The sequence below is a fragment of the Cornus florida genome, unplaced genomic scaffold (assembly GCF_030987335.1).
Source record: "Cornus florida cultivar Cherokee Brave unplaced genomic scaffold, ASM3098733v1 CherokeeBrave_3.0.0_Hap2_Chr02, whole genome shotgun sequence".
Classification (NCBI taxonomy): Eukaryota; Viridiplantae; Streptophyta; class Magnoliopsida; order Cornales; family Cornaceae; genus Cornus; species Cornus florida.
Genome location: NW_026775572.1, coordinates 7,183,996 through 7,206,115, shown reverse-complemented (window position 1 = coordinate 7,206,115; position 22,120 = coordinate 7,183,996). Strand labels below are relative to the sequence as shown.

The window sequence follows — 22,120 nt, the reverse complement described above, 5'->3', positions numbered from 1 at the left end:
ATTTTTGTCTTTTCTTGTTTTGCGTGCCGGACACCGCTGGGTGTGCCGGGTGTATCCGAGAGTTGGTTGGAGGCATTCCGAGAGTTTGGAACTCTTGGAAATGTAACGGTTACCATTTCGGCATTTTTCCGTTTTTCGGGCCGCAAAGTCCCGGGTGAGACCCACCATCGGTTTATCTGTATACACGAATTTTATTTTGGGTCCATTGCATTTAATTTATTATTATTTAATGTATTTTATGTGGTGACATGCTTAATTGTGGTTGTTATTAGTTAATGTATATAGATGTTAGTGAAAAATGATTTTTTTTGTAGCTCGTGGGACCCGCCACTATGCCTTAAGAATTTTTATGACCACAAGGTCATTACATGACCTCAATTCATCTCTCCCGCAGCCAATTCTCTCTCTCTTTTCTCTTTCTTTTTTTTTTTCGTTTTTTCTTTTACAATCTTTAGACTTTGATTACTTCTCAATCAGTGAGAATTTTTGGGTGCCATTTGCGGCAAATCGAAGAGCATAGCGAGATCTACAAAGTGGGTGTAAGCAATTTTAGCTTTAGTGCACCCTAGGATTTTCGAAATTTAGGGTTCAAATTGGGGGTTTTCATCATTTTGGAGGTAGGGGTGTTTAACTAGAATTTTTTCTTACTATATAAGTGATTTATGTGACTTCTTTGAATTAAGCATGCTTGTGTAAGTCAAATTTGTTTCATTTACATGTAGCTATGCTTATACATGACGATTCCTTAGCTAAAACTGTAGAAAAAGATTATGAATGATGGATTAAGTATTCTTAAAGTTGAAATTGAACTATAGCAAGTATGAATGTAGTAAATGGGGTTGATCGAATGAAATTTTAAAGGGGTTGTTTGGCTGATTTTAAGGGATTGTTTGGTTGATTTTAAGGAGCTGTTTAACTAAATTTTTAAAGGGCTGTTTTGGCTTTTCTAAAGGGTTGTTTGGTTGATTTAAGGGACTATATTGTTTATTGTTAAAGGACTATTTTTGTTGATTTTAAGACAGCTGTAGCATGTGTAAATAAAGTAAAGGGACTGTTTAAATGAATTTTATAAAGAGTTGTATTGATCCAATTGCTACGAAAATTTTAGCATAGGTTCTTATACCTGTCTAGTACCTCTCAAATAAATTTTACAATTTTTTTATAGGTAGTTATTTTTTAAAAAATTTGGGAATAGTTGTTGTCCAGTTATCCCAGTTTGAAAACTGATTTTTTGAGAAAGTTTACGAATTTTATTTTAGAGGTTGTGTTGCTCCAAATACAACCAAATATTTAGTGTAACTTCTAATATGAGTTTTCTACAACTCATAAAAATTTAATGATTTTTGGCAATGTAATTATTTTTTTAAAAATCCGACATTTCCTGCTGTTTGTCTTTTTATTACCGTTGGAAAATAGATTTTGGATAATTTATTTGACCAACACATTGATACTGGATCATGGAAAAACTTACTAGTTTTATACTCCTATATGTCTACCTTCAAAATAAATTTAGTTTGCCCAATTTGGACGTCAAACAAATTTTCTACAAATTTTGAAGTATCCGTTGCCAGAGTTTCTTCGAACTAAGGATCACTGTTTTACTTTTGGAAACTGATTTAAATGGGGAACATTTGGCTTTCGTGAGTGGTTCAGTGATGTTTCATTCTGAGTCTAGTTTTTAAATCATTTTTATTTTTACCGTTTTGATCTAAAATGAATTTTCTACGAATTTTTAAATAACTGCTGCACAGAATTCTTTCAATTAGAAGATGACTTAAAATTTGCTATGTAAATTGTCATATGAATTGAATTGCTTATGGTGATTAATTTGAGTATAAGGTCTTGAAAATTGTAAGGTATTGTATTTAGTATGCTAAATCAAATGATTGAATTGAAGCCTATGTGACTTTATTTTTATTATTGTGTTAAATGTCATGTGGAAACTATTTTGAATTGAAAAGCTTGTTGAGATCTACGCGTTGATAGGAGCAATTCACCATTTGGCCAACTCTAGGAATTTCGAATTTTTGACTCACTTTAGGAATTTTTGCATCTAAGTGAGGTAGGGGTGTTTAATTCACGTTCTCTTGAAATTTTGTGAATTATTTTGTGTATATTGTGTTTTAGCATGCCTATTTTGGATGAATTCTTGTAATAATTGTTTAAATGATATATATGCAAATGTGAGAGTATGTGTTGATGGATGTGTTATGAGAAAGCATGCTTATATGAAATCAATGTATGTATGATATGTTTGTTGTGCTTATAGTGTTGTTAGATGAGAGTATGATATCTTGAAATTTCATGTGTCGTATGCTATGTAGTTTTGAATGGAATTAAATGTGTAGTCATGAGTATTGACATGACATGATGCATTCATGCACCTCATTGGGAAGAAATGAAGAAAGATGTTTTGAGAAAAAAAATTAAAATGAAACGGGATTTTCGGGAAGAAGTTTTCGAATACGATTTTATGAAAAACCTGGTCGCCTAGGGGTTATCGAAGGGCCGTGGTGTTAGTGAGGCCTAGAGGGGATTAAGGAAATTCTCCTTAGTGTGATTGAGCTATCGGGGCCCCAAATGACGCCACGGAGTTTCCATGGGTTAAGGACAGTAGCCAATCCTCCTCTCGTGTCGCCAGGGGGTTACCGCGGGACGGATTTCACTAACGGTTTGGAAATGGTGACGGATATGGTTTTGAAAAATAGGGAGAGACATAGCACGACATGACATTTCATTTTATGGCATCTTCTTTCATGACTTCGGTTATTGGTGTGATTGTGTGGTTATTTTCCCAGCATAGTATGATCCTGGTTCTTTTATTGCTATTTAGCATAACTTGTATGGCTTTAGGAGGTGTTGGTTGGTCATCATCTACTGAGCAATGTAAGCTTACCCCGTTGTCATAAACATTTCAAGAAATGGACTTTTTATGGAAGATATGCCTCAACCTCAGCCTTTAAGTATCTTATCGAAGTTTGCTTGGAAGTATATTGGTGTCGCTAGCATATTGATGTAGTAGTTTTGTTAAACTTGATTACCAAGACAATGAGATTTATGATGTAATTGAGATTATCAATATAATTAGAGTGGTTGAATTTTCGGGGCATCATGGAAATTTTTTTGATGTACTTAAGGATTTGGTTTTTTTTTTTTTTTTTTTTTTTTTTTTTTTTTTTTTACGTAATCTTTTGTAGTTGAAATTGATGGGTCGTTACAATTTGGTATCAAAGCAATGGTTCAAAAACCTAGAGACGACGGGTTGGGTTGACCTAGAATGAGTTAGGACTTGATTAGTGTATACTATGTGCTTATGTGCTAAGATGTTTAATGTGAAAGCATGCTTATGTGATTATGTGCAACCTTGTAACTTGTTTTGATATATGATGAAGCATGTCTTATCTGTTTACTTGGTACTTGTTAGGCTATAGGACTTGGCATGTCATGGTTGGTTGGGTGCTAGGTATTGAAGCATAGGGACTTGTGACTAAGTAGTTAGCGTGATGGATGGTTGCATGAATGTGGTCTAGGTATTGATAATGTGAGCGATCATGATTACCATCTCCCTTTAAGGTTGGCTGGTGTAGCGTCACTCAATAAGACTATGATATTTGTGATAAATTATTGTCTTAGGTTGATTTTGAGAAGTGGTTCAAGTATTGGTTATGTGATTGTGGAATTGTCATTCCTTCTTGTGGTTGGTTAGTGCAACGTTGCCATGTAGGCATGTCGCCCTAGTGATAAGTTTATGGGTCGTTGTGATAGGGGTTGTGGGTGTTTTATGCACTTATGTGTGTGTGGTTGTGGCACATTAAAGATTATAGATAGGATAGTAGGTTTGAACTGTTGCTGGAAGGAGTAGCAGTGGAGGTGTTATGGTGTGATATGTAGTGCTTGTTCTGAGAGTGGTTTTGACCGGTGGAATGTGAGGCACGGGTTGCCGAATAAGGATTGTATGTTCCCAGTGTTTGGTACTAACGATGATGGCTAGGGAATGTGTCGTGAACAGCAGTTTGAGAATGATTAGGTGATATGATGTGATGTGAATTATGTACATAGAAGTTTTGTTGGCATTTGATTTGAGCAGTGTTTTGAGGACAAGTGTCGATGTTACCTTAGAATTACGTGATTTAAGAAAGTGATTATGGGATTCTGTTGAAGAATTATAGGAATGGTTGACTTTGGTTTTGAGGTTTCAAGCATGAGATAGTCGCATTGTGTGTTTTAAAGAAATAAGAATTGAACTGAATGATGTTATGGAGTTATTTACCTGGTATGGGTGCTTAGAGAAGATTAGAAAGCTAGTATGCTGGTCGATGATTGTAGTATTTGGTGTCATATTGTTTTTAGCTTGTTAGAATTGTGTGATTAAAGTATGATTGGGATTCAGAAGATAGATATATGACTGTATAGTTGTTGAGGTTACGTATAGCAATGGGTGGATAGTGAGTGAATCCCATTGTTGTTTTGTCGACTATGTGAGATTGTATTTGAGGTGTGAACCTGAGGATAAGAACGACGTCTATGCTGAGACTGGATAGAGGATGAGGATGGCCTGGCCAACCATTTCTCCTTAATTAATTCCTCTTTAGCATGATGTCAGGACAAAAGTCAATAATTGTTTTGTGTTGTCACAAATAGTGAGAATAGGATACTGGGCGTGTGTCAATGTGATGGTATAGCTACGTGTTAGATAGCAAGTGTTTGGTCTGACAGAGATATATAGAATTGAGATTTTGTGCGTCCTTTGAATGATGAGTTAAGGTTGGATGTTGTCTTCATTCAGTGGTTTGGTGACTGTTCTTTTCTCAGGTTTTGGAGTTTTTCGTGGCTGTGTAGAGTGGATCGATGCTCGTTTTGGGTCAGGCATAAGGTCTAGTTAGCCTTGTGTCATGATAAGGTGAGAGATGGGTACCCGTATTGGGTTTTGGTGGCAGTGGTGTGTGATTGCCTGTTGACGTCTGGTGACAATAATGTTGGTGAGTTCATGGTCTTGAGGTTTTGTGAGGTGTTCTCAGAAAGTGTGTGGCCGTGGGCCTTCTTCATAAGGAGGGTAGATTTCAAGGACAAAATCTCTTTAAGGAGTGTAAATTGTGATGTTTTTTATTTTCGCCATTTTTCATTTTTTGAAATTTTCTGTTTTTGCAAGAGCATTTTCGTCTTTTCTTGTTTTGCGTATTGGACACCGCGGGGTGTGCCGGGTGTATCTGAGAGTTGGTTGGAGGCATTCCAAAAGTTTAGGACTCTTGGAAATGCAACGGTTACCATTTCGGCATTTTTTCGTTTTTCAGGCCGAAAAGTCCCGGGTGGGACCCACCATCAGTTTATTTGTATACGAGAATTTTATTTTGGGTCCATTGCATTTTATTTATTATTATTTAATGCATTTTATATGGTGACATGCTTAATTGTGGTTGATATTAGTTAATGTATATAGGTGTTAGTGGAAAAAGATTTTTTTGTAGCTCGTGGGACCTGCCACTATGCCTTAAGAATTTTAATGACCACAAGGTCATTACATGACCTCAATTCTTCTCTCCCGCGGCCAGTTCTCTCTCCCTTTTCTCTTTCTTTTTTTTTTTCTTTTTTCTTTTTTTTTTTTTTTTTCTTTCTTTTACAATCTTTAAACTTTGATTATTTCTCAACTGGTGAGAATTTTTTGGTGCCGTTTGCAGCAAATCGAAGAGCACAGCGAGATCTACAAGTGGGTGTAAGTAATTTCAGCTTTAGTGCACCCTAGGATTTTCGAAATCTAGGGTTCAAATTAGGGGATTTCATCATTTTGGAGGTAGGGGTGTTTAACTAGCATTTTCTCTTGCTTTATAAGTGATTTATGTGACTTCTTTGAATTAAGCATGCTTGTGTAAGTCAATTTTGTTTCAATTGCATGTAATTATGCTTATATATGACGATTCCTTAGTTAAAACTTTAGAAAAAGATTATAAATGATGGATTAAGTATTCTTGAAGTTGAAATTGAACCATAACAAGTATGAATGTAGTAAATGGGGTTGTTCGAATGAAATTTTATAGGGGCTGTTTGGCTGATTTTAAGGGATTGTTTGGTTGATTTTAAGGGGTTGTTTTACTGAATTTTAAAGGGTTGTTTTGGCTTTTCTAAAGGGTTGTTTGGTTGATTTAAGGGACTATATTGTTTATTGTTAAATGACTGTTTTTATTGATTTTAAGACAGCTGTAGCATGTGTAAATAAGGTAAAAGGACTGTTTAAATGAATTTTATAAGGAGTTGTATTGATCCAATTGCTACGAAAATTTTAGCACAGGTTCTTATACCTGTCTAGTACCTCTCAAATAAATTTTATAATTTTTGTACAAGTAGTTATTTTTATAAAAATTTGAGAATAGTTGCTGTCCAATTATCCCAGTTTGAAAATTGAATTTTTTGAGAAAATTTACGAATTTTATTTTAGAGGTTGTGTTACTCCAAATACAACAAAATTTTTAGTGTAACTTCTAATATGAGTTTTCTACTACTCATAAAAATTTAATGATTTTTGGTAGTGTAATTTTTTTTTTAAAAATCCGACATTTCCTGCTGTTTGTCTTTTTATTGCTGCTGGAAAATAGATTTTGGATAATTTATTTGACCAACAAAGTGATACTGGATCATGGAAAAACTTACTAATTTTATACTCCCATATGTCCACATTCAAAATAAATGTAGTTTGCCCAATTTGGATGTAAAACAAATTTTCTACAAATTTTGAAGTATCCGCTGCCAGAGTTTCTTCGAACTAAGGATCATTGTTTTACTTTTGGAAACTGATTTAAATGGGGAACATTTGGCTTTCGTGAGTAGTTCAGCGATATTTCATTCTGAGTCTAGTTTTTAAATCATTTTTATTTTTACCGTTTCGATCTAAAATGAATTTTCTACGAATTTTTCAATAACTGCTGCGCAGAATTCTTTCAATTAGAAGACTTAAAATTTGCTATGTAAATTGTCATATGAATGAATTGCTTATGGTGATTAATTTGATTATAAGGTCTTGAAAATTGTGAGGTATTGTATTTAGTATGCTAAATGATTGAATTCAGGCCTGTGTGACTATTTTTATTATTGTGTTAAATGTCATGTGGAAATTATTTTGAATTGAAGAGCTTGTTGAGATCTACGCGTTGGTAGGAGCAATTCACCACTTGGCCAACCCTAGGAATTTCAAATTTTTGACTCACTTTGAGAATTTTTGCATCTTAGTGAGGTAGGGGTGTTTAATTCACGTTTTCTTGAAATTTTGTGAATTATTTTGTGTATTGTTTTAGCATGTTTATTTTGGATGAATTCTTGCAATAATTGTTTAAATGATATATATGCAAATGTAAGAGTATGTGTTGATGGATGTGTTATGAGAAAGTATGCTTATATGAAATCAATGTATGTATGATATGCTTGTTGTGCTTATAGTGTTGTTAAATGAGAGTATGATATTGTGAAATTTCATTTGTCGTATGCTATGTAGTTTTGAATGGAATTAAATGTGTAGTCATGAGTATTGACATGACATGATGCATTCATGCACCTCATTGGGAACAAATGGGGAATGATGTTTTGAGAAAAAAAATAAAAAATAAAAAATAAAATAAAAAATGAAATGGGGTTTTCGGGAAGAAGTTTTCAAATACGGCTTTATGAAAAACCCGGTCGCCTAGGGGTTATCGAAGGGCTGTGGTGTTAGTGAGGCCTAGAGGGGACTAAGGAAATTCTCCTTAGTGTGATTGAGCTATCTGGACCCAAATGACGCCACGGGGTTACCATGGGTCAGGGAAAGTAGCCAATTCTCCTCCATGTCGCCAAGGGATCACCGTGGGATGGGTTTCACTAACGGTTTGGAAATGATGACGGATATGGTTTTGGAAAATGGGTTGAGACATAGCACGACTTGGCATTTCATTTCATGTCATCTTCTTTCATGACTTGGGTTATTGGTGTGATTGTGTGGTTATTTTCCTGGCATTTTATGATCCCGGTTCTTTTATTTCTATTTAGCATAACTTGTATGGCTTTAGGAGGTGTTGGTTGGTCATAATCTACTAAGCAATGTAAGCTCACCCTGTTGTCATAAACATTTCAAGAAATGGACTTTCTATAGAAGATATGCCTCAACCTCAACCTTGAAGTATCTTATCGAAGTTTCCTTGGAAGTATATTGGTGTCGCTAGCATGTTGATGTAGTAGTTTTGTTAAACTTGATTACCATGTAGACAATGAGATTTATGATGTAATTGAGATTATCAATATAATTGGAGTGGTTGAATTTTCTGGGCATCGTGGAAATTTTTTTGATGTACTTAAGGAATTTTTTTTTTTTTTTTTTTTTTTTTTTAACGTAATCTTTTGTAGTTGAATTTTATGGGTCGTTACATAAAGTCCTTATGAGAACAAGTGCACTATAACTAAAAATCCATTTATTAAAAAAAATTATCACTACACCCTTTTTTTTTTAATTTCATTAAATTATCATTTTAGTTTTTATAAAAAGACCATTTTAACAATTTCACATTGTAACTATAATTTAACCTACAAGGTGACAATTTAAATAGATTGGACATTGTTTGACATAAATCTCGGAACTTAAGTTGAACGTAAAAGAACATAATCCAATTAAATCTAGTCTATCTAGATTATTCTCGGATCAACTCAAAGTCAAAAAAAAAAAAGCTGGAGTTGGACCCATTAGTTTGGAGGTGGTGTGCAGCCGGTGGAGAAGATGTAGATGGAGATACACATTCTATATTTCTATCTATCTTCAAAAGCATTACCACTGTCCTACACTTTTTTCAGTCTAATCATATACTACTAATTAATGGGATATTTCAATTGCTTTTGTAACGCATAAAACAAAAACGATTTCCGAACTGCAATTGAAGTAGAACATGTGCATACAAAACCAGAAATGATGATGCAAAAGCTAGGAATTAATATAGAACTCAATCCATTCGTATGGAACAAGAATATTAAAATCCATGGATGACATAATTGAGAGAGACCTCATGACCATGATGATCGAATTAATACATGTAAACCAATGGTGGAGTTCCCACAAACTTGCTAGTGTTGTACACCTATGGTACTCCCAAGATTGATTATTTTTTGTATCATGCCATTCTCTTTCCCATACCTTTTTCCACCCTGCACACACGGCTTGTATAAGAAGGCTAGCCCAGTCATCCCAATTAGTTGCAGCAACAATGGCTACTTATCAAGTACTAGACATGCAAGAAGAAGGAAAATTACATAAAGGGCCTTGGTTCGAAGAGGAAGATGAGCAATTGACTGCCATTGTTGCGCTTCTAGGGGAGCGGAGGTGGGATTCGCTAGCAAAAGCATCAGGTATGCATATCATTCATTGCATCATACCGTCATCATTCTTACCTTGGTCCCATATGAAGGGGTCTGTCTAATCTTTTCTATTCATTACATCCAACCAAAATGTAAGTAATGGTTAATTGTCAAGTTGTGAGCTTGTTAATGGAAGTTGCTGACTAATTTGCAGGCCTGCAGAGGAGTGGCAAGAGTTGTAGGTTTCGGTGGCTAAACTATCTCCGTCCCAATCTTAAGCATGGTCATATAAGTGCAGAGGAAGACCAAATCATTATTCAACTTCACAAGCAATGGGGTAACAAGTAAGTAATAACTGACTTCATATATAGTTCATTTAACAATTTATAAAATGTGTGCCAGTACGTATTTAACAAAATAATAATAATAATAATAATTTGTTTCTAGAGCCAACAATATGTATTTAACTTCAATGCTAATTGTTGGTTTTTTTTTTTTTTTTTTTTTTTTTTTTTTTTCTCATTTTTCACTTTTTATATTTTATTTTATTCTTATGTTTTTGTATACACACTTTTGTAGGTGGTCAAGAATTGCTAGAAGGTTGCCAGGAAGAACAGATAATGAGATCAAGAATTACTGGAGAAGTCATTTGAGAAAGAAAGAACAAGTTACAATTGGTACTGCAAATTTATCTGCTTCCATGCATGTTTTTACTGCTATTGCTTATGTATATTTTACTGACTGATGTTATATATATTCAGGAAATATGGGAAGTGTCATAAACAATGTCAAACAAGATCAATTGGTCCCAATCAATCACAAGGATGACATTTTGGGCATCTCTGTTGATTGTTCAAATAATGAACTCGAGCTATCAAACTTTGTATCAGTTAGTTCGCCATACGAAACAAGGTTATCAGAGTGGATGTCATGTTGGTCACATGAGCAAAGTGATCAAATGGTACGTCAAGAGGACCATTGCAGTTTCGATTCGTTTCAGACATGGACCTCTGAAGATAGCAACCCTAGTGTATGGGAATGTTCAGGTTCCCTCTGGGACTTGGATTAAACTGTAACTGTTGTTGAGCTTTGAGATGTGAATAGCAAAACAAACTGTTCATAGATAATTCAGTAAATGTAAATCTTTGTGTCATGTTCAAAAATAAATAAAAAGTACATATTCCATTTAAAATTTTTTGTTATTTAATTACCTTCAATCTATTTAGTTGTGATTATATTCATGCAGTGGGATTTTTGGAATTGTCCTCTTCAAATTTCAACTCAATAGCCATGAGAAGCACCGAAAAAGTGCAACGGCAACAAAAAGAACAACCATTCAAATGCTGTAAGACCAAACCTTTGCATTTGACTGTATATGTGTAAACAAATCTATGAACTAACCCAATTTCTGAAATAAAATAAAATAAAATCTATGAACTAACCCAACAAAAGACATAAATGTGTAATTAAACAGAGAACAGGGTATACAGTGTTACTCTCAGCCCCATATTTAGTATGCGTAAACATAGTTATTAATGTTGAAGGTCACAAAAGGTGTGTAGTCCGAAAGTAATTGGATTGAGCAAGACATGTCACAAGAAATGTCTATTTGAAACATCAAAGAAAGGGTCGTTGACAAAACTCTTGCTTAATTCAGTTAATTGTTATTTGAAACACGCGATAAATCACAGAGAGAGACAAATAAAACCGTAAAAGATGTAAAAAGTTGTACCCTTCCAAATTTTTTTTGGTTGAGATGCTATGTGAAATGAAAATTCTATAGAGAGCATTACACAACTATTTGGGTTCATATTTTAGTGTGCAAAGTTTCATTTTTAACATTCAGATTATGAGAACCCTTAAAATGTTGTTTTTTCTTTCCAGTATTATATTGCATTGAGATGCTATGAATATTTGAGTTATTATATACTCCTTGTGATCTTTATAGGTCATTGGGTTGGTGAAGTACCCTGTAGTCACAAAGAAGAAGATAATGTTTTCCATTTAGCAACTAGATTACATATGAAGTGGGATAGATAGATAGATAGATAGATAGATACATGAAACGAACTTGCCTACGCTTATTTTGTATGCTTGTGAAAAGATAATATTACCCTTAATCCTATCCCATTTTAAATTTGATATGTGATGAATATGATATCACAACCTACCAGTGTCTACATCATCTTCTATCCATACGTATCCAAGACTGGTTCTTAAGTTTGTATGTCAGACATTATGGATATAAAGTTATAAAAAGCAACTAGAGGTTCTTAGTGACAAAAAAAAAAATGTTGTTCAATGTTAGAAATGACCAGTAACTGGAAGAGAACTACATCATCTTCTATCCATCTGTTTTGTACACTAGTTTTCTAGTAGCTCTGATTAATTGAATGGATGTATAGTTTTAAAATAAAAAATGGAAGCATATATAGAGAAAGAAAACATCAGTCACAGCAAGTTGTTCATAATATATTATAAAAATGAAAAACAGAGGATTTCCATTTGTGGTGGAGACAAGAATCTCTCTCAGCCATTATTTTCTTACTATGTAAGGGTCATCTCAATTTAGTGACATATATCATGTCTAAATATAATAGGGGCCTCATGTATTTTGTACTGTACTGCTTCCTATCCCAAGTTGCCTATTAGCATTCTCTCAGCTTTGAGGAGAGAAGAAAAACAAAAATTCAGAGGGGAAAAAAGAAAGAAGAAGAAGAAGAAGAAGAAGAATCAGTTCTAGTGATTTTGTTCTGTTGAAGAACCTAAACCACTTGGTGTTGCAATTTCTCTAGGAAATCAAATGAAATGGATGTTGTGGTAAAAAAAGGTTAGCTCGGTGCACAAAGCTCTAGTTCATGTTAAAGTGTTTCTCAATTTCATCGTAGTACTTTATTTGAGGTGGAGAAAACTTTAGTTAAGGTGGAACTATGAAGATATCCTTATTGGAGGTGGAGCTATGGTGGAGATAAAGACATATTTTGATCAAGTGTTGATTACGGGAAGAATAGGAGTGTTCAAAATTGCTGATTTTGGCTTATCTTTGGTGGGGTTCAACCTGGGCGTGTTGTTTTTTGGCTTTGGCTACTGTTAAATTGAATTGGTTCCAATGGTGATGAACTGGTTCAACTTGTACGGTTAGTTATTAGAAGTTGCAAGAAACAGTTTCTTAATTGGTTTTGAAAGCCATAAGATTTGAAAAAAAAGCTAAAGATTTGGTAAAGAAGTTGTACCTTGAAAACTTTATAAATAGAGATGGGTATGAGAGGTTTAAAGAGAGAAAAAGAAAGTTGAGATGGTGAGAGAAAAAAGAGTGTACAATCAAGTTTTTTGAAGTAAAGTTAGTCGTTCTTCGCTCGTGGACTAGGTAATTTGCCAAACCACATAAATCTCGTTTTTTGCTTGTGTGTGTGTTTTTTTCCTATTATATTTGCCAATTGTGTGTGTGAAACCCTAACAGTTCAATTGTAATAGAAAGGTTGTTTCGATTCTGAACTCGTGAACTCCAAGTCACAATGCCAGCAACCTTACTGTTGTGCTAAGAGCCCTCATGGATGTTCTGGTGACATATAAAAATAACAAGGAAGGATAGGCAATTAGAAACTTTGGAAAAAAAAAAAAAGAAAAGGATAGGCAATTACAAAAGATAATAAAATGGAATTAGAAGAAAGCAACAGTGCTGTGCTGCTCCTGTGCAAATATGAATTTCCAACTAAATCAAAGAAAAACAAAGTTAGGACTCAAGAGTTCTGTTTATATAAACTTCTGGCACTAAAATTGTTTAAACTATAATAAATGAATGTCAAAAGGGTCCTAACTACGAATTGCAGAATACTTTCTTGCTTTCTTTGATTTTGTGCTGCTATATACTATCATATACAATGTCAATAATTTACATATGACGTGGGATAGATAGATAGATAGATAGAGAGAGAGATAGATACATGAAATGAACTTGCCTACGCTTATTTTGTATGCTTGTGAAACGATAATATCACCCTTAATCCTATCCCATTTTAAATTTGATATGTGATGAATATGATATCACAACCTACCAGTGTCTACATCATCTTCTATCCATATGTATCCAAGACTAGTTCTTAAGTTTGTATGTCAGACATTATGGATATAAAGTTCTAAAAAGAAACTAGAAATGACCAGTAACAACTAGAAGAGAACTACATCATCTTCTATCCGTCTTATACACTAGTTTTCTAGTAGCTCTGATTAATTGAATGGATGTAAAGTTTAAAAATTAAAAATGGAAGCATATATAGAGAGAGAGAAAACATGAGTCACAAGAAGTTGTTCATAATATATTATAAAAATGAAGAACACAGAGTTTCCTTCCATGGTGGAGACAAGAATCTCTCAAACCCATTCTTTTCTTACCATGTAGGATCATCTTAATTTAGTAACATATCATGCTTAAATATAATATGTGCCTCATGTATTTTGTACTCTACTGCTTCCTATACCCCAATTTGGCTTTTAGCTCTCAGCTTTGTGGAGAAAAGAAAAACAAAAATTCAGAGGGGGAAAAAGAAAAAAAGAAGAAGAATCAGTTCTAGTGATTTTGTCCTGTTGAAGAACCTAAATCACTTGGCGTTGCAATTTCTCTAGGAAATTAAATGAAATGGATGTTGTGGTAAGAAAAGGTTAGCTCGGTGCACAAGGCTCTAGTTCAGATGTAATAGAAAGGTTGTTTCGGTTTTGAACCCGTAATCTCCAAATCACAATAAAGCAGCAACTGTACCATTGAGCTAAGACCCACCCTCATGGATGCTGTGGTGACATATAGAAACAAGAAGGAAGGATAGGCAATTAGAAAAGATAATAGAATGGAATTAGAAGAAAGCAACAGTGGTGTGCTGCTCCCGTGCAAATCTGAATTTCCAACTAAATCAAAGAAAAACAAAGTTAGGACTCAAGAGTTGTGTTTATATATAAAATTTTGGCACTAAAATTGTTTAAACTATAATAAATGAATGTCAAAAGGGTCCTAACTACGAATTGCAGAATACTTTCTTGCTTTCTTTGATTTTGTGCTGCTATATTTAATGCATATACAACGTCAATAATTTACATTGTTAGAAGTCAGCTATGCAAAAATTGTAATTGTATCCTAAATTATGTTATGTTGGTAATGGTGGGAATGAGGATATTTTGCAGGTTGCATATGAGAGGTGAGGGTTTAGTAGTGTTAGATATACAAGTGATGTAAGTTGGAATTGGAAGATGCCCTTCTTTTAATCTCATACTACAACACCATGGTTGTTGTGGTGACATAGAGAAATAACAAGGACGACAATGCGATTACAAAGGAGAAAAATATGGAATTAGAGGAAGGTGGTGGTGTTGCATAGCTTCCCAACATTTCATCCTCATTCTCATTCTCATTGTCGTTGTTGTCTTCAGATGGATCGTCACCTAAAATAGTCCCATCACCATTGGAACTCCACTTGCCCAGTTTGTTGCTTCTGCACATTACAAAACTTTCTTATATTAGGCATATGTAGTGTACTGTAACTACTGTTACAACTCTAAAGCAGGGTGTTAAACAAGCACTAAATTGTGTTTTTCTTCTTCATACTCCTTAGTTTGAGGATAATCATTCATTGTTGCATTGTTTGAAAATTTTGGAAGCCACCAGTGTGTTATTTGATTGCTTAATATATCTTTTAAAGTTTAGTTGTTTGACAGGAATAAGGCTGATGCATATATTTTCAACTGCTTAAAAGGTGAGACTTATGGCGAAAAATTATTAGAGAAGTGCTAGCCCCAGTCGCTCGTCTTTCATGACCTTCGGTGATTCGTTGAAAACAATCACAATTGCTGTGGATGATTTTCAATCAACAAACCAATCACCAAAAGTGGAGCGATAGTCGCTAGCACTCATGAATTTCTAATGCCCATTATTTAAGAAATTAAATCAATTAATGTGCTCTATCTCCCTCTAATACTATTCTTATATAGATATACTTTTGTGCTAATTGGCATTTGATATACATGTTTTGAGCAAGGCTGGACCATGAATGATAGTGGTAGAGCTATGCACATATAAACTCATATTCAAATATAACAACCCAGATTAACACCATCCTGGCCTAGGCTTTCTGAACTTAAACAAGGCTTGATATAGCACAAGTTTAGGGCTTTCAGGCCCATCATGCCAAATTTTGGGCTAGCCCGGAACAAATTTAGAACTCTGTTGAAGGAATCATGGTGAATCAGAAAGGTAAAAGTATGAAACCACCGTAAAGAAAAAGGAAAAAGAAGAGAGAGAAAAAGAAAAAGAAAAAGGAAAAGGAAACAAAGAGAAAAGTGGCACGTAGGAGAGAGAAAAGAGAGACCTGGAACCGAGAACACCGGCGTGAGTGGTGAGCTGGTCAATGAATGTAGCTGATTTAGGCTCCACGCTGTAGGCCTTCTCGTATTTAACCTCTACACCTTCTCCAGATGCAACAAAGAAGGCTCCATTTACCATAATGTCCCCCTCACTCCTCCAATTCCAACCCCTCCATTCATCCTGCCCTGTTTCCACTCGCTTTGTCACCTGCCCACCAACCACACAAACACACCACCACCATGTTAGGTCCCACTCTTTCTCTCTCTCTTTCTAATCCTGTAATCACTCACATCACATCACATCACATCACGGTAAATTACTAGAGAATCCAATGTAAAAGTCAGAGATCCACAGTAACTTCAACTAATAATGACATTGAAAGAGTCAGAAAATTATTTGAGGGAAAATAAATAAATAAAGGAACGCCCTTAACAACAATGTGATTAAAAAAAAATTACTTTTAACATTAAGAAATTAATTTTACCAAAAACATTTAGTGGGAGAGTATATATAAATAGGAGTTTTACTAAAAAAAATTGTAGAGATATTACTAAAACTTTTAAAAGAATATAAATATATAATAATTCAGTGGGGTGCACGGGCACATGGCACATTATAGCTCCATCGTGACAATAGTAAAATATTGCCTTTTGGTTTGTTGATATTTGAAATTTCCTCTAAAATGGTGATTTTTTTTTTTATTTTTTATTTTTTATGTAAATGAGAAACATATATTCTCTTAATTATAAGTAAGGTATAAATATGATTTCATTTTGAGAGTGAAGTGGATTTAAAAAAAAAAAAATTAAATGTGTAATTGTGTGTATATATATATGTTCAACAAAATAAACATCATCTAGTCCAAAGTTATATACCTCCTTGGCAAAAGGATTTTTAGGCGCGGTATAGCGATTTCCTTGACTATTAATGGTAGGATTTCCACTACCTCCAATGGCATACATCTCCCACTGCGTAAAATCATTGTTGACCACATGTATATACCCTCTTCTACACCTTGGCATTCTCTGAATTAGCTTTTGACCAAAATGATTAAACGCTATGGTCACCTGCATTCTTGAGTCCGGTAAATAATCATCGCTGTGACCCAATAACATCACCTCATTATGGTGCGAAAAGTAATTGTTGGATATGGTGATCCCAGTGGACCCCATCACCGCATCAATCAGACCGTCCTTACAATGTGAAAGCGAGCAGTGATCGATCCATATGTCGCTCGCACCGAATATCGAGATCCCATCACCGTCCGATTTGGTTCTGTACCCGTAGTGCGTTGGACTCGACCGCACGTTAGTCTCGCCCGATTCGTAGCAGTGGTGGATGTGGATATTGTGAATGATGACGTTGGTGATGTATTGGAGCGTGATGCACCCACCGCCTATTATGTGGACGTTAGCGCCGCGGCCGTCTAGGGTTTTGTAGCTGTTGAAGATGAGTTCTTGGGAGAGTTTGATGAGCATGTTGGTAGCGAACACGATCCAGAGGGGCTCCGTTTGGATGACCGCATAACGGAGAGTGCCCGGCCGGGGGTTGACGGCGTCGTGGTCGGAGGAGTCCGTGACCACGTAGAAGCGACCGCCTTTGCCGCCGAGGGCGTACTGGCCGAAGCCGATGGCGCAGTCGGCGAGACGTTGCCGGTTGAGCTGCCAGTTGGTGTCGCATCGCCAGCAGTCATCGATGGGGTTGCCTGTGAGGCACGAGCTACTTGTGGACGCGTCGCTGTTGGCGTATGATAGCATTTGTCTTCTTGACAGTGAAACATTTACTCTTCTGAAAAAAAAAAATAATAATAATAATAATTACTCCAATTAATTTTTGGGACAGAGGGAAGAGGGAATACTGCCCAATTAATGACAGATAAATATTTGTACACGCATAATATTTGTATTTTTATACATAGCTATACATATACGTGTATACCATAAAAAAAAAAGGAGCGTCATACTTTATTGGATTCTAATTAGTTGGGAGACGAAAAAATATTCCAAAGTCTTTTATGGTCAAAAAATCAAATTATCATGATAAAGAAAAATAATGATAATAATAACAATAATGAAAATAATAGTGGAAAGAAAAACCAAAATGCAGATCCAACCAGATAAAAATGTCTCCCAAAACAAAGAAAGGATCAAAAAACCCGAATATCTATACATATGAGTGTATATAGAGAGAGAGAAACCCAAACTAAGAACTTTAAAAGAAGAGGAGAATGCAGAGCAGCCACATTAAAGAAGTTTAATGAACAGGGCTTAGTGATTTACACTTGCAAAAACCTTTTAAAAACGCGGAACTGCTATATTATATATACATTTGTAAAGAAAAATAAGAAAAACATAGATCATAAAAAGAACAGCCTAGTTTGAAAATGATGTAAACCAGACAAACAAATCGAAGAAAGCATAATAAATTTGAGAAATCAGTAGTGTTATTGCATATTTTGGAATCAGAAACAGAGTGACAAGAGAAGAAAATTTGTACCTTTGGAGATCTTGAACAACAGATTCAGGGTTGGGGTGTGGAGTTGGAAGAGTGAGGTTGAGCATTGCTGCTGAACCAAGTGGATAAATTGAAGTGAGGAGGGAGATTAGAACAATGCAGGTCCAGTGGAGCATTTTGTTGTATTTGACGAAGACAATGTACTTCCTTTCCTTTCCTTTCCTTCTCTTCCCTTTCCTTTCTTGTGGAATGTAGTTAGGAGGAGTTAGTGTATGGGTGCAATACTGAGAAGAATAGTAGTGTGATTGGTGTGTAATGATATATATAGTTAGTAGTTAGTATATATGCAAATGACAGAATGAGTGAGTGAGTGAAGAAGATAATGGATTCTGATTCTCTCACTTCTCCAACTCAGAGTATCTTTTATTTTTACTTCTTTCTTCATTTATAATCATTTTTTTGAGGGATCTGTATTCACTGCAGGAGAGGGAAAAGGAAAAAAGAAACAGGGGAATAAATAAATAAAATAATATATCTAACGAAACAGTGTTCCTTTCAACATTATTTCTCTTTGCAGGTGTAGTTGTGCTTATTAAGTGGTATGGCCAAACAATCTGACGTCCCAAATTCTCTCCTGTGCCTGTTTTATACTGTACCCAAATTCTCTCCCGTGCCACAATTATGTTGTTTTATAATGTTGCATTTAGTCACATTTGTGTTGCACTAGCTATGCAGGATGAATAGAATCTCTCTACTAGAGGAGATTTGAATCTATTAATTTCGTCATTATTGTTGTCTGTTAAATATCGATTATGTTTATTAGTTTGAAAAGAAAATAATGTTGACACTCAAACATTAAAAAGAAGTAAATTTGAGGCACTCCAGTTCTTATGAATTGGAGTATCTCTCTACCAATTTTTTTTTTTTTTTGAAGTACCAATATCTCTCAAAGTCAAAATATAGAGAAAGAAAAACACTACTTAATCCAAATGATAAAGAGAAGCACCCCCCAAACTATTGATTTTGCCCAACAATGTCCTTGAATTAAAATATGAATAAAAGGAAAGTTCAAGCTTATCTGTTTTCTCTTCTTTTCTTTTTTTCTTCCCTTCTTTCACACATTTGAAATTTAAGTAGGACATTTGTTAAACTATACTGTGTCACACACACCAGCAGTTTAGACTTTAGAGTTTCTCCTTAATCAGTTTGAAATAATATTTAATTTGCTCTTTTAATACAGTAGAACATATATTCATTGAACTTTTTGCCATTACTGGATATAATGTGAATATATCTCACACCTGTAAGTCAGCTGTATAGAAGAAGGGTAGCTTATACAGTAACTTAACAAATGAGTGGAGTGGATGTGGATTACATAAGTTTTTTCATGATAGATACCATTCTTTTCCCTGATTGGATGATGACACATATCTTTGACAATGATGGGAGGGTGGTCTTCATTTGGAGGTATATCTATACGTCCAGAGATCCCTCCAGGTTTGCATAATTTCAGTTACAACCCTTGTCAGATATTATGAATTGGTCATGTCAATTGAGAGAACAAAATAACCAATCTACCTTCATTGTTATTTTCCTCAAGAACAAACACTCCAGGGAAAGGTTTGGAAATTAAATTAAATTAGTCACTATTTTTTTATTTTTGTAAATAAAATTTGTTTTGAAAATTAAATTTTACAAAGATTAGGAATTGAAAGGATTTAAATTTTTTATTTTATCAAATTAGGATCCACTAGGGGAAGGTTTAAATAAATTAAAGTTTACTAAAGTTAGAAATTGAAAGGATTTAAATTTATTATTTTATCAAATTAGGATCGACTAGGGAAAGGTTTAAATTAGTCATAAATATATTTTTTTTTAGAAATTAAATTTATTTTGGGAATTAAAGTATACAAGGTTAGGAATTGAAAGGATTTAAATTTATAATTTTATCAAATTTTGATTGACTAAGGACATGTTTAAATTTGTCACTAATTTTTTATTTTAATTAAATTTATTTTGGAAATTGAATTTTACAAGGGTTAGAAATTGAAAGGATTTAAATTTATTTTATGAAATTAAGATTGACAGGGGAAAGGTTTAAATTAGTTATTAATTTTTTATTTTCTGAAATTAAATTGTTTGGAATTGAATTTTACAAAGGTTAGGTATTGAAAATATTTTAATTTCTAATTTTATGAAATTATGAAATAAACTACAATTTTAATAAATAATATTGTGTTTGGAGGGAATAAACTCAAAGCGGAGGAAATTGGAGAGAAACCGTTAAAGGAAATTGGGGGAATGAGGGACTTAGAAGCGTAGTCTTGGTATTATGACTTACTCTGTTTTTTTTTTTTATTTAATGAAATCATCACAAGATATCTTTGACCTGGCCATTACATGATGGTAATGTGTCAGAAAAAGTAAAGTATTTGATGGAAATTATGCAAATTTGGAGGGTCTCCTTAATATATAGACATACCTCAGGGGTCCAAATAAAAATTACTCATGATGGTCCATAAGCTTTCCTATCCATTTGTTTGTGGGCCAGCACTAATGGGCCTACCTTATTATCCCACTGCCAACATCAGGATTGGTGTGGAGCTTCTCTCCATGGGGATCCGAGAACCAATGGAGCCCTTGTTTTCCCACTTCATTTCATCTTAAGTCCTCATTGAAACAGTAAAGAGAATATCAAAGTTTAAAAAGAATGTTAACTACTTTCGTCTTCTATCAACTCTCTTTTGCTTTTGAGTATATTCATTTCAATTTTCATACTTTTAAAATAAAATCCCAGAACTCTCTTTTAGTCCTCAAAATAAAATCTCACTCATATATACTTTTTACATATTTAGTAGGGTCAAGTGCAGGGGTGAACTTAAAATTTTAGATAAGGAGGAGCAAGACTAAAATTTTGTAATAATTTTTTAGAGGAGCATTAGTAATATTTTAGGAGTATATATTGAAAAAAAGAAAAAATAACATGGTATATTAGTAAAATATTAAAAATTCAGGGGATCCGAGAACCAATGGAGCCCTTGTTTTCCCACTTCTTTTCATCTTTAGTCCTCATTGAAACAGTAGACATAATATCAAAGTTTAAAAGATTATATCTTCAATTAACCCTTTGTTGCTTTTGAGTCCATATTCTGTTCAATTTGCATATTTTTAAAATAAAATCCCAGAATTCTCTTTTAGCCATCAAAATAAAATCTCACTCATATACCTATACATGTTTAATATATGTTTTACTGTTTAAACTTTAAAGTAAACCATTTTGTATGGAAGTCAGATTCATATCTCACTGTTGATTTATGAAGAATATATATGCTATTGTGTAACTACTCTCATCCTATTCAGATATAATATTGTCCGTTTTTTGTTTTTTCGAACCAATGACTTCCCAGGTGACTACCCGAAGTCATCCATCTTGGTACTACTTCAGGAGTAAGGACACTTAATTTTAAAATTCTGATGGGTTCACGACCATCATAACTTTAAAATGCGTTGTTTCATAGAGGATGTTGAACCTTACATATAACACTTCCCCTTCCCAGACGATGTGGAATCATAACATCCTGTAACCTGCCAGTGTGGTAGCTTGTTCAGTATCTCACACCCACCTATAGTGGTCGTCACAATTATCCCTGTACGGACCCAACATTTTCGTTGGACACACTTTTGGCTGGACTCCGGTTCTGATACTATTTGTAACAACCCTTATCCTACCCAGACAAAATATTGTCCGCTTTTGACTCCCTTCACTAGACATGTTCAGGATCTTACCTATCTTAATACTACTCCAGAGTATGGAATTCTGATATGTTCATGACCAGTATGATAGTTCGTTCAGTGTCTTGTACCTATCTACAGTGGTCGTCAAAGTGAAAACTAAATAAATTAACAAGCCATTGATTTCTCATATAAGTAATAATTTATTATTCATACAATCTTTTATGTTTAATTGTAACGCCAAAATTAATTTTGAATTCGGATTTCACTAGTAAGAATGTTAAA

The 22,120-nt window shown here is 34.3% G+C and overlaps 2 protein-coding genes across 2 annotated transcripts; one reads left to right on the top strand and one right to left on the bottom strand.

Annotated features, from left to right (window-relative positions):
• Positions 1 to 9,209: 9,209 nt before the first annotated feature.
• Positions 9,210 to 10,056, top strand: LOC132285215 (transcription factor MYB27). Its single transcript, XM_059787387.1, has 3 exons — positions 9,210 to 9,351; positions 9,515 to 9,644; positions 9,880 to 10,056. Exons 1-3 carry the CDS (start codon positions 9,210 to 9,212, stop codon positions 10,043 to 10,045), a joined length of 438 nt encoding a protein of 145 aa, XP_059643370.1. The 3' UTR covers positions 10,046 to 10,056.
• A 4,465-nt stretch (positions 10,057 to 14,521) lies between these two features.
• Positions 14,522 to 18,615, bottom strand: LOC132293373 (probable pectate lyase 12). Its single transcript, XM_059790826.1, has 4 exons — positions 18,146 to 18,615; positions 16,525 to 17,437; positions 15,654 to 15,856; positions 14,522 to 14,780 (listed from the first exon to the last, which is right to left on the bottom strand). The coding sequence occupies exons 1-4, from the start codon at positions 18,277 to 18,279 to the stop codon at positions 14,561 to 14,563; spliced, it is 1,470 nt and encodes a 489-aa protein (XP_059646809.1). The 5' UTR covers positions 18,280 to 18,615; the 3' UTR covers positions 14,522 to 14,560.
• Between the last annotated feature and the right edge of the window lie 3,505 nt (positions 18,616 to 22,120).

Excerpts from the sequence above, each read along its gene's own strand:
- LOC132293373 (XM_059790826.1), bottom strand. The coding sequence starts at position 18,279 with ATGCTCCACTGGACCTGCATTGTTCTAATCTCCCTCCTCACTTCAATT. Across the intron at positions 17,438-18,145 it reads GTTGTTCAAGATCTCCAAAG|AAGAGTAAATGTTTCACTGT; the intron begins GTACAAATTTTC and ends TTTTTTTTTCAG. Across the intron at positions 14,781-15,653 it reads GCCGGTGTTCTCGGTTCCAG|AAGCAACAAACTGGGCAAGT; the intron begins GTCTCTCTTTTC and ends TGTAATGTGCAG.
- LOC132285215 (XM_059787387.1), top strand. The coding sequence starts at position 9,210 with ATGGCTACTTATCAAGTACTAGACATGCAAGAAGAAGGAAAATTACAT. Across the intron at positions 9,352-9,514 it reads TTCGCTAGCAAAAGCATCAG|GCCTGCAGAGGAGTGGCAAG; the intron begins GTATGCATATCA and ends ACTAATTTGCAG. Across the intron at positions 9,645-9,879 it reads CACAAGCAATGGGGTAACAA|GTGGTCAAGAATTGCTAGAA; the intron begins GTAAGTAATAAC and ends ACACTTTTGTAG.